Source organism: Gordionus sp. m RMFG-2023, chromosome 1 (genome assembly GCF_954871325.1).
Source record: "Gordionus sp. m RMFG-2023 chromosome 1, tfGorSpeb1-WG-v2, whole genome shotgun sequence".
Taxonomy (NCBI): Eukaryota; Metazoa; Nematomorpha; class Gordioida; order Chordodea; family Parachordodidae; genus Gordionus; species Gordionus sp. m RMFG-2023.
The window spans coordinates 12,459,256-12,472,097 of NC_088775.1; the positions used below are offsets into that span (position 1 = coordinate 12,459,256).

At 27.3% G+C, this 12,842-nt stretch overlaps 1 protein-coding gene across 4 annotated transcripts in view; it reads right to left on the reverse strand.

Moving 5' to 3' along the window:
- LOC135931491 (uncharacterized) overlaps positions 1 to 12,117 on the reverse strand; it is a 52,050-nt gene extending 39,933 nt beyond the window's left edge. For 3 of the 4 annotated variants that reach the window (XR_010573053.1, XM_065468634.1, XM_065468633.1), the window contains exons 1-13: positions 11,880 to 11,938; positions 11,730 to 11,841; positions 11,620 to 11,685; positions 11,194 to 11,531; positions 9,817 to 10,038; positions 6,074 to 6,229; positions 5,222 to 5,387; positions 4,779 to 4,934; positions 4,177 to 4,300; positions 3,619 to 3,837; positions 2,825 to 2,985; positions 2,415 to 2,519; positions 1,725 to 1,959 (exon numbers count right to left, since the gene is read on the reverse strand). Coding sequence is in view for 3 of the 4 variants with exons in the window: in XM_065468634.1 (XP_065324706.1) it covers positions 1,725 to 1,959; positions 2,415 to 2,519; positions 2,825 to 2,985; positions 3,619 to 3,837; positions 4,177 to 4,300; positions 4,779 to 4,934; positions 5,222 to 5,387; positions 6,074 to 6,229; positions 9,817 to 10,038; positions 11,194 to 11,531; positions 11,620 to 11,685; positions 11,730 to 11,841; positions 11,880 to 11,923 (2,104 nt within the window). In the remaining variant the exon portion in view is untranslated. Of the gene's footprint in view, positions 1 to 1,724; positions 1,960 to 2,414; positions 2,520 to 2,824; positions 2,986 to 3,618; positions 3,838 to 4,176; positions 4,301 to 4,778; positions 4,935 to 5,221; positions 5,388 to 6,073; positions 6,230 to 9,816; positions 10,039 to 11,193; positions 11,532 to 11,619; positions 11,686 to 11,729; positions 11,842 to 11,879 lie in introns of all 4 variants that reach the window. The other variant, XM_065468635.1, reaches the window with a different exon arrangement.
- Between the last annotated feature and the right edge of the window lie 725 nt (positions 12,118 to 12,842).

A 12,842-nucleotide genomic window follows, 5' to 3' on the forward strand; every position in this document is an offset into this window, starting at 1 on the left:
CGTTTTTTAATTTTTTTTTTATATTGTTTAGTTTGACTTGTGAAATCAGCAAAAAAACTAAAATAATTGAAGATCTAATGATTTATTTCCAAAATTTATTCTTCATAAATATTACAAATTTATGTAATCTAGAATATTTTGAATTTTTTTTTTGATAAATCATAACTTTGCAGTTATTTCTATTTATTAAAATGCGAATAGAAGAAAAAGGAAAGGTCATAATATTCAAATGAATTAGTTACTATTATATCAAAGTCATATCGATGTGCATTATCTCAAAATTGTAATTAGGAGGCATTAATTATCAGTAAAATTTTCTATAATTAAAATAATCTGAGAAAATCAATAAAAAATTCTTAGCTTTCAGTATATTTTTTTTATCTAGATTAGAAATAAAGTATTACTTTAAATGACATAAAGCACACTTTTAAATTTTATGTTGGGGGGGGGTTAACTTATTCTGCTAAAAACTTAACCCAAAATGTCCGCTCCATACTTACAACCATGAGTGAGTGAGACCAGGAAGACTAATATATTTTCTATCACATCAGATAGAGGTTACATGCTTATTAAATAAACAATACGTAATAAAATATTCTTAAAACATTAGCGTTTATGATTTAAGAAACTTCAGTTGGTAAATTGATATTGAATATATCGATTTCACTTAAAATGAATTCACAATTTTCGCGGTCATGCGCTCGTTATAATAATTTCGCGCAAATACATTCGCGGTAGAAAATTCGCTATAAATGGTTCGCGATTAAAGTTTCGCTATAACGAGTTCGCGATCAAAGTTTCGCTAAAATGTATTCGCGGTTTAGGTTTCGCGGAAATAAATTCACGATAATGAGTTCGCGATCAAAGTTTCGCCAAAATGTATTCGCTATAAAGTATTCGCGGTTAAAGTTTCGCGAAAATAAATTCGCTATAAAGAGTTCGCGATAAAAGTTTCGCTAAAACGTATTCGCTATAAAGTATTCGCGGTTACGGTTTCGCGGAAATAAATTCGCTATAACGAGTTCGCGATCAAAGTTTCGCTATAATGTATTCGCTATAAAGTATTCGCGGTCATGGTTTCGCGGAAATAAATTCGCGATAATAAGTTCGCGATATTGTCTTCGCTATAAAAGTTTCGCGGAAAAATTCGCGGAATTGGTTTCGCGATATTGCCTTCGCTATAAAATTCCTTCGCGATAAACGACATTCGCGATAAAAGTTTCGCGAAAAAGTGTTTCGCGATAAAAGTTTCGCTGAATTGACCTGATACGGTAATTTAACACTATTGAAATCAGAGCTAATAACGTTAATATTTTTTAAGAGATAAATATCTTATATAATATTTCAGAAATATCACATACCTTTTTAACTAATTCGCTACTATTTTAAAAATTGTATCATATATTTTTATTATCATCGCATTGCAACATATGTTTTTCAATTTTTTCATATCTATAAACATCATAACTCTCCATATTTATTAGCTTGATTTTGTAAATAACCCTGCATTATATAACGCACCGCTAAAACATAACGCGTTTACTATAAATTCGCCCTTAGTTAAAATTTAGGAAACTAATGAAGCAATCTCAATTTAAACAACGAATGCGTTTCGTTTTTTTATTAAAAAAGTCCGGAAAAACTCAAAAGGTCAATTTGTGCGCACTCTAATGTCCTGTGAGAGAGGAAATCATAAGTTTAGAAAGTAGATAAAAATATATTACTTAAAGACGTATGACTGGTAATGAATTTCACATCTTCCCAATATCGGTGAGGGTCCTCGAAGTCTCGAAAGAAATCGTAATGCTTGTGGGGGAAAAAAGTTGTACCCGTTTCGTTGTCCCCTTTGCTGGAACATACTTTTTTTGAAGATTTAAATGGTTCTTTAATGGTAAAATGGCCGGGAAGGGACATCCGAGTGTCAATCAGTGTAGCGCATGGATAGGGTTGCACGAGGAACTGTAGAATACAATTCATTATAAAATTAACTATAGATTTTTTATTTTCTTTATTTCTTTTATTTCCTTTAGGTTAACAACATATTATTTATTTTTTAAAAAAATGAACATTTCTTAGTGATTTTTTTTTATTCTAAAATTATTTTCAAAATTAGCTTTTTACATTTCTGGTAGATAAATAAATAAATTTATTCAAAGATTGAAAGGCTTTTGATAAAAAAAAAATCATTTTCAAAAAAGAGAAATTTTAAAATAATTTTAAAAAAAATCATATAATCTTTTTGGAGTTATTTCGTTTAAAAAAGGGGACACGTCAATCTGCTTTTTACAAAGGAAAATTCTTTATTTCTTAATTAAATTAGCGCTATAAAACAGCCTTGGACATAGGGGTTGTTTAAGCAATGCGTCATTTTTTGTTTCAAATTGTTAGATTTAAAAAAAATAGTTTAATTTTACTTTACTGTATATCCGGCCACTTTTATCCAATTCTACCAAGCCTATAGTCACCAAACATAAAATACAGTCCACTACATTCCGAAGGTATTTGCGCCTCACAAATAACTTTAAAAAAAATAATAAATCCGTGCATAATAATGATTGTTATGTTATATAAACATCCTGATACTTTTGATAATTATGTACCTGTATTATACTGCATTCATAGTTAGCGCGAATTCAGGGCGAAGAATACAAAAATAGGGTTATTACAGATACATTCATTCTTAAGTGTCGGTATAAAAAATATCAGTTTGAAATGCTATAGAAAATAATAAATCTTCAAAAAATTTTGATCTCTCAAGATTTTTTTTGAGAATGCTCAAACAGGATAAATTCATTTTGTTTTATGATATTTAAATAAAAAATACCTGTTCCTGAATTTTGGTAGGAAGATGAGACACAAGATAATGTTTTTTATCTTTATCACAAAAATAGTTTTCTAAGCCGTCCACTTTCCACGATATGAAAACTGTGGCGATGAACAATGACAGGGGCATGTAATCGACAACAGTTTGAATGTCCATTTTCTCTAAAATGAGAGTAACGTGCATTTTAATTTAGTGTTTTTTATATTATATATGGCGCATTCCGTGGGACAAATCAGTCAACGGTCTGACCCTCCAAATTTCCATTTATGAAAAATAATTTTATATAATCTACCATTTTAGCTATCAAATTTTGTCAGAACTTGGAGTTATGGGGCAGCTAAAGTACGAAAAAATTGGCAAATTTTTGCGAAAAATTAAACGTTGGAAATTGACAAACAACCTAAAAGATATTTATTATTTCCATTTTTAAAAAAAAATTCGTCAAAATATATTCTGAATTTTTTAAAAAAAATGTAACTAATCAACTGGTTCTAAATTTACGGTTGTCCAAGGAAGACAAAAATGGGTAAAAATTTGGTATCATCATTTAGTAGCCCCCCCTCTTGACTTTAAAATGTTCATTTTCCCACCTTAATTTTTCCTGACATTGCTAATTAACAATGATGACAATTAATGCATTTTTTGCGTTCCTGATATATTCTTTATATTTACAAATTACTCGAAAACTATATGCGTCATCTCGAGACCGTGCTCTAAGGTAAATAAAGGGTCATGTGAATTAAGATGAGGGATTATTTTATCATTTTTTTTAAAACAAAAGAAATATTCAATACCCATTTCGGCGATTCTAGATTTGGGTTTATAGGCCTTGAAAGGAATGTACTTTCTCCACGGGTATAAATTATTGTCACCAGAATAATATATTTTAGGCTCTTTGACGGGTTGTAATGGCGATATGTGATCTTGTAAAAGTTCGATTTGATTTAGGTATAGCAAATATTGATGAAGAAAACCGCAACGTATCATTCTAGGTTCCCTCCCGTAGTATAGATCTGATAACGTGTCATTTGTTATTTTTTTAAAAAAAGAGTAGAATGTATTAAAAAGATTAAATAGTGGAAAATTTATGAAATACTTTATAATTTTTAGTTCGCGGTTTGTTTTACAAATATGAAAACATTCTATCGTTTTTTTGGTAGGGGAGTGGGGGGGGGGTGATCTTAAATACCATTATTAAATCAAATACAACACCCTTTTACAGAAAAAAGGAACCCCCTTTCATTTATAAGCAATGTCTATATCTAGTCTTTAGTTCTTTATCTTTCTTTCACTCTTTTCTTTCGAACTAAATTATAAATTATTAAGCTAAATACAAATCAAAAGGGTTTAACTTGTAGGTTCCACCTGGATTTTAGAGGTCGGATTCAATATAATCTCGTTAACGCCTCGCAAAATTCTTGCATTTTTGTCGTATGTTAAAATCTTCTCATTGAAATGTTGGATAGATGCGTTAATCTTTTAATTTAAAATGGTAATAAATGAAGTAATGTATAAATATGATTAATCAAATAAAGGAAATTGAATATGAATACCAAGACTTAATATAAAATGTTATTATACATAAATGCCTTAATGTTTGAGCTGGTGAAATGTAAACATCAACTAATTCCATTTTCCTACTTGTTAAAAATAATCTAATATCATAAAAAAAACATTTTTTAAAAAAAAGCCAATAATTTTTACAAAGATTAAATTAATAAAATTATTTTATTTTTTTATAAAACCAAAACGATAAATGAAGATATCAAAAATTTTTTAGTGAAAATGATAAATTTGCAAAAAAATATTGGTAGATTATATTTTCCATGGGACTGTGTTAGAAATATAAAAAAATTTAAACTGAAAAAAAAATGTTTATTTTCCATCCCTACCTTTAAGTAAATGGTTCGAAAAAGACTTTTTTAAATAGATAATGTTTTATTTTTTTTCAAACTTCGATATTTTCGTGTATAAGGTTCTGTTCTCCGCCATCTTTAAGTCTCTTATCAGTGGCTTGGCTCAAAAATAACAACTTGATCTCGCTCGTGTACCGAACGATCAAGGGGTCATCTAGTGGTACACTTGCGTCACATACTATGGTGGTTTGCAGCTGTTTTAAATTAAAAATTTATGGATAGATTAAATTAAATATAATTTTAATAATCGTCTTTCTCTCTTTTTTTAAATATCAGGCATAAAATTTTTTTTAAAAATACCCGGGCCAGGCCACCGAATATCTTAAATGACCATTATTATCTATAAAAAAATAAAAATAAATGAAATATATCATAAAAAAATCGGGCCGGGTCGAAAGTTTTTTTTAAAAAAAATCCGGGCCGTTCATATGGTACTTCTGCATGTCTGGCATTTTTATAAATAATATTCAAAATTAAATACATCATTGTTGGATGATAAGGCGAGTTTTATCAATTTGACAATTTTGAATTCGGCCAATTTAGACACCAACTTGTAGAGCGTTTTAAGGCACATCTTAAAAGCTATATTGTTTTGACTTTCCTTGTCTCGCAAATGTGATGCCAGACAATATTGCGAACCAATAACTCTGAATTTCCGGTTCCAGTATAAAATCCAAATACAGATTATTAAAAAAAATAATATAATTAATTTTAAATAATCGACATTTATTAATAAGAATATGCCAAAACCCCGTTATAAAATATAATCCCAGAAAAAGAAAAGGTTACAATGAGTTCTTTAATATTGTAATGGGATCTCTCAACAATGGAATACAAAAATCTTTTCTCGTTAATCAGTTTTGAAATGATAAATAATTTAATTAAACCCACTTCTTCTATTTCGAATGGTATAATTATAAAGAGCAAAATTAATCGATTCGTTCAAAATAATCAAACATGAATAATTAACGATTCAGATAGCAATTAGTTTTTGAATAGCCCTAGTTGATATGCATACAACCTTCTATGAAAATTTTTAAAAAAAATCAGAAGAGTCAAATTGAGATGGATTTTTTTTTAAAGATGACTTCGGATGGAAAATTTACTCAAACATTATATGGTAGCTTATAAAAGGGACCATGTTTATCTGTTACATTAAATGGATTTTTTCTTCCCCTATTCCCCATTTATCAAAAATAAGTTTTAGTGGCGGTTCCTATGATAGTGAAATAGGTGCGCGACATGCCTAAAAAATATTTTGTATCAATATGCTTTGGTAAGAGAGAGCGAGAAAAAAAACGCCAACGGCATAAGATCATGATAATATTTAAACCGGTGAGTGTGGATATATTGAGATAATTCTAGGAGGCGGTTGAGCGAAAGTGCGGTATAAATCATTTTTTCTTTATCCTGCTTAAAGAGTCGTAATCCTTCCTCGTTATTCGTAGATTTGAAAAAATTTATGAAATCTGTTTCCGCTTTGTTAAATCTTAAAAAAGTAATTTAGAAAAGAAATATCAGATAAAACCTCGAAGCTATTATTTTTGTTTTTTTTAAAAAAATGCCAAACAAATCAATGCTTATATATTGTATTCTTCCATATCACCATTAAAAATGTTAAAATATCATTCAAATGATGCCATCTCCTAACTAAAATATAAGATAATTTATTTTTAGTAAGGCTGTGCCGATCCATTTATCTTTCACCGATCCTATCCGATATTAGTTCAAAACCGATCCGATGTTTATATTGATTTTTCACCACCCCATTTGAACTAAATGTAATTAAGAAATCAATATTTTTTATGCAAAAAATCGAATTATAAATTTAATTTAATTTTCTTATTTCTACAATAATTAAAAAAAAGTTTACGGATATTGGTAGTATTAAATGAATTTTTTATTATTCCTACCCGTGAAATTAGAATTCCGCAGTAAAGCATTTTACAAAATTATCTTTGTCTTTTGTAAAATATTTACATAATTCAGATACCATATTTAAAAAATTCTTTTATTTAAAGTATAAATAATAAAATTGGCGTTATTATTTAAAAAGATTTAAAATAAATAAAACTTTAGGTGTTCCTTTCTCTTTTTATAAAAAACTTTTAAATTACTATAAATCTATTTAAAAAAATAAATAAAATTTTGGGGGTATTGTGCATTGGCATTGTTTAAAAAAAATTATTTAGAAAATATTAATAATGTAAAATAAATACACATAAAACAACAAAAAAAAAAGAAAAGTAAAAAGATCGGATCGGATTTTCTACAGGTATCGGATCCGATCCGTTATTTAATATCGGCACAGCCCTAATTTTTAGAAAAACTCTCCAGAAAAATTTTGAAAAATGGATATAGAACAATATAATACTCAGCCGACGAAATAAGTAAACCAGTTTTCAAAAAAAAAAAACTTTCGAGTAGGGCTGTATCGATATTAAATATCGGTATTGGATCGGAACGATACCGATTTTATGCATATTTTTATTTTTATTACACATATCTTATTTTCTTTTTTTGTCACATTTTTTTAAATTTATTTTTGAATTAATTTCCCTTTCTCGTAATAAAAATCTTCATAATTTCTATAAAAGTGTTTTATATAATAAAATGTTCAGGCAGTGTCCTAGGTCGGCTTAAAACTAAATAGCCAAAAAGGCAAAAGAAATTTTTTTTTAAAAAAAAGACGAAAAATAACAATACCACCTAATACTTAAAACAAACCAAAATAGTCCTAATTCAAAAACCTTTTAGCCAATAAAAAGAAATTAAGTATCCAAATTAAGCAGACCCAGGACAAAATCTTAATGTTTTTTTAACATTTTTATTAACGATAGAAGAAGTAAAATATATTAATAAATTAATATAAAAGAAAATATACCCCAAAAATTGTGTATTCTTATTTGTTTATTGTTTATTCCAATGTTTTTTTATTACGAAAGAACTTATTAAATAAAATATCTTGCGAATTTTAAATTTAATTAATTTACAAAAATATCGATATTTTATCTCCCATCGATCCTATTGATTATTGGTGGGTTAATGCTCAAAGGTTTCCAACTTTGGCATACTTTACATCTAAGTATTTTGCATCTCCTGCAAGGTGTTCTATCGGAATTAGTCTTCAATACAGCTGGTGATATAGATATTGTTAAACGGCTCGATTTAAGCCTATATTTAAAAAGGGCTATCTCATAATTCTAGCCAAAAAAACATTGCCTAGGCCTCGAGCTAATTAATGTCCAAACCTATGCGTCATCTATAACCAACCAAAATCTTCAAGTTGCATAATATTTTTCTGAATAAAATATTGAGTTATCCGTTTTCAAATTAGGCTCAAATCGAGCCGCTTAATAGTACTGGATATAGATATTATCACATAAACTAGAGGCTTTCATCTTTATAAAGAAAAATATCCAATAATATAATTTTAATTATTTAATATTCCATTATTACATTATTCGATATTGATATTTTAATTTTAATTATTTAATATTCCATTATTACATTATTCGATATTGATATTTTAATTTGTATTCAATTTTTATTCATACATAGTTTGTTACACAGAAAATTTAATATGAAGTTATATAATGTGCTAGCACATAAATTTATATTGATTTGCATTAAGGCTAAATGAAAATTTTGATCATTGTTTAAAAAAAATAATATGGAACTATATGAATAATTATTTTCTATGGGATAAGACATTATATCTTATAAATAAGAACCTTTCTAAAAATTTAATGACATATTTTTACAATTTTAAACTTTTACTATTTTTTATTTTTTAAATTTTAAGATCCGAGAAAAGTAAATCTTCTGATTAAAACGATTTATAAAAAACCATTATTTTATAAAAAATCAATGTTAATATCATCGGTGCCGTTTGAAATAAATATCGGATCGGATTGGTGAAAAAAATGTGGATCGGTGCAGCCCAATTTTGGAAGTATAAGGTGATATGCTAAAAAAAATTCGAACTAATAATTTAAAAGGTAAAATGTAATAAATAAAATGTTCGACAAGATAATAGCCATAATCCTGCTTAATTTACAAAAAGTGAGCAATTATAAAACGAGAGTTGAGATGAGCATGAACGTGAGGGAATATATTCAAACTTTATTTATTATAAATTTCTTTTTAAGGATATCCTTATTAATCTGGTAAATTTAATACTCATGTACACACAAAAAAATCGTTGAAGGGGATCTTAAAATGACTCAGAGAATGATTTGGACTATCATCTTACTTATTAATACCAAAGGAAAATAATGTAAGATAAGGATTTCAGTATATATCATAAATATCTAAGTGAAAAAAAATCAGTATCATGCCAGTTTTAGGTCACGTCTGTGACTATCAGATAGGTATCGGTCAAAAAAAAGTGACTAACTTTAACTGTTTTAATTTTTTTTAAATAAAATTAATCAAGGCAAGACCTTAATAGTTTTGTATATAAGCTATTTAATGCACTACAAACCCTCGTACTCGAACCGAACCTGAACATAGATACTGGGTTTATTAACCTTTATTTACTTATCGAATCTGAACAGTTATAAATTTTGTCATCTGAACCTCTGAAAAGGTCCGTGAATAGAGGTGAACACTTATAAGATACTCTTCAAAATTCATGATAAAATTTCACCTAGAATCCAAAAACATTTTTTTAAAAAAAATCTATTATAAACAATCTTTTGTGATTTTTATGCATAACATATGTTCCATTTTAAAGCATCAAAAGTATCGGATACAGATATTGCACCTCAGAAATAAGGCGAACGAGTGAGTGGCAAAAGTAAACTAATCGTGCGATTTACTTTTCAACTCATTTTTTTATAGCAACCAAACCCATTTTTACTTGAAACAAAATTAAATTATATGTAAATAAAATTGTGCGATCTTAATTTCTCGCTAAGAAATAGCTTTAAGGTTATATTATTTCATTAAAATGATAAAGATGCTTTCGATAAATGTATTTATGCACAAAAAATATAAATAAAATGGCGGCTAAATGAGGGGTGCAAAAGAAGATATAAATGGGGAATAAATTAAAATGAACGTAATAATAACTCGGGTAATGGATTATTTTTTGCATCGATTGACATATTCGAGGGCACATATCGTTTAACCATTTGTCTGCCTTCGCTAGTCGTGATACCCTTGATAATAGAAAGTCTTCCCAATATTTTGACGAAATGTCGCGATTCCAAGGCATCCAAGCCTAGATCTTGCCGTAAATCTATTTCTTTAACCCCTAAGCCCCCATTGATTAAGCTTGTCTGCACTATGTAACTTGTATATGTGTGTGAGTGTTTGTGTTAGGAGTAACAATAAATTATTTTTACAAAAAAAGCCATAATTATACTAGCTCAAACTTCCTGTAATATTATGATTATATAACTTTATGTACATTTTTTTTGTATCTACCCTCATTTTTTTCGTTATATTAATACCAGGGGTCTCAATTTTATAAGCTTTGTAAGATCGAATTCAAGAGAGGCAAAAAACAATTTAATTTTTCTTTAGCTAATTTACAAAGTCTTAATCAAAATAGATATGCCTGGAAGAAGTTTGGAGATGGATCTATCATAACAATTAAAAATAAAATGTCTATTTGTAGGAAAAAGTTTCGTTTACTTTGTGTGGGAAGATGTATTGTCTACGTTATATTTTAAAATCTAAAAGTTTGTAATATTGCTTAAATTCTTTAAAATAAATTAAAGATCTAAAACAAAACAAAATGGCCTTAATTAATAAATGATAAAATATTATCCTGTATATGTATAATTATATTGAGATATTAACATTAACAAATCTTATTTTATTTAAATTGTGATTTAAAAATAAAATTTTGAAAGATAAAAAAAAATGTGTTTTGTTGATACCCGTGATTAAAATCAAAAGATTAGGGAAGATCTGTAGATTGAAGCGATTTAATAATTGTTTTCTTAATCTAATTGTCCCTTAAACATGTATCCAAACTATCAGATAATTAGATTAATATCAATTAATAGTAAAAATATGCCATTTAATTTTAATGAAATAAGGCGCATGCAAAGGTCAGGTAGCAAGCTAATAAACAGGAAGCTTCAGTTAAGGTGGAGTGGGTGAGAGGGGGTGGGCAAAGTTTTTTTGGAGGAAATATTTTTTAGAGGGAATATTTTATACCAGCAAATAATAACAAATTTACGATAAAAGTTTAGTGGGCCAAAATTTTTGAAGCCTTTACAGTAATACTCATTTGTATTATTAATCAACATTCACATTAATGCAGTTTGTAAAAAAAGTATCATGGTATTGGTAAATTTTTAACCCACACTCTATATATTCGATATATTTTATTTTACCCAAAAAATATCAAACAGTTTTAACCAGAATCATAAATTTGTGTTTTAACAAAAAATGAAGATATAATAAACTATAAGTCAACATTTTTAATTGGCTAACCTGTATGCTTGTGCCATCATTGGAGTTTTGATGTGCAAATAATGTCGCATGCAATTTATATTTTCCATGTTTTCTAAACTTTTTTGTCTTTTAAAAAAGACTTTGTTGATTTTGCTATTTTCAGATATTACACTATCGTCATGAGAACTAGTCCCAGCAGAATTATCTTTTTCAGAAATTTCATCAAAATCTTGGTCATATGTAGAATTTAATTTCAAAAGAAGTTTGTTTGATCTGGGGGGAGGATGAGGATTGATGTTTATAAACTTGGGCAGTTCTGAAAGGGCCTTTTCATAATTCAATAAATGGACCATGATGAATGGTCTACGATTAAGTTTCTATTTGTTTTTTATATATATTATTTGAATATAGACAGACTCAATATATAATTATTATTTTATGTAAAATATAAAATAATAATTTAACTTTTTGTGAGTACTGAAAGGATATAACATCTTGGCCAAGTTTTTTTAATATTTTGATATTTTCTTCCTATAATCATCAAATTATATTAATATTTTATACTACATTTATACCCTCATTTTAAACTTTGTCACAAGTTTAGATCTTAGACATGTTTTCTCATAACAATTATTCAGATATTCAATGATTTCCTTATACTTAGTTTTATGTTTATATATTTTATACCTAAAAAACATTAAAAATAAATTTCCAATAAAATATACCTCTTCAAATGAAAAAGTGTATAAGAATTAACACCATGATGCATATTTGCATCAATACGTTGATTATTTAATAAATTATATTTTTTTAAATATTTTTGTATATAATAAGATGATTTCTTATGATTAATTTTAAAATTTTCAAAACTGTAGGATCCACATGAAGGAAAACCTGTATCTCTCATTTTGGCTATTGCTTCCAACATACAATATGCTTCATCTGTTATTATTTCAAAATTGGTAAAATATGGCCCAAATAAAATTCTATAACGTATATTCTGAGTAGCTACTATAATTAAACTGTCTTGTTTTTCATCGATATAATTTTTAAGAGAAGAAATATTAAATTTCCTAATTATATTGGAAACATTTGTTCTAACATCCATATCAGAACAAGATCCTTTGTTGAATTGATTTTTCACAATGTTAAAGTCAAAAAATTTATTTTCTATATTAACTGCAGTAAACTCATCACTGTTTGGTATTAAAATTGTTGATTTTTGATAAGGTAATATATAAAACTCTACATTATTATTATTAACTAATAAATTTATTAATTTGTATTGAAGGTCTTCAGGAGGATTGATTGATTCAAATCTACAATGTAATCTATGCACCAGAGAATTTAAGGTTATACCTTCTAGCCCTTCTAAAGCAACTTCTTCGATAGCTACTTTCAATATTTCCATCTGAAGTTTTTTAAAATTTCAAGCATATTGAAACCAGCTTTAAAAATTGAGTGACAGATACAAACAATCACTGGCAACTTATATCTTACATTGATGATTATAAAAAGTGTAAATTGGTTAAGTATAATTAATTATGGTTCCTTTTCATTTATATTTAGCCCTAAATCAAGTATATTCTCCTCATAATTTAAAATTATGACGAATGATAAGATAAGAAGTATTAATAACTAGCTATATCGTCAGATGATAACCTAATATTTATATTCATTTATATAAT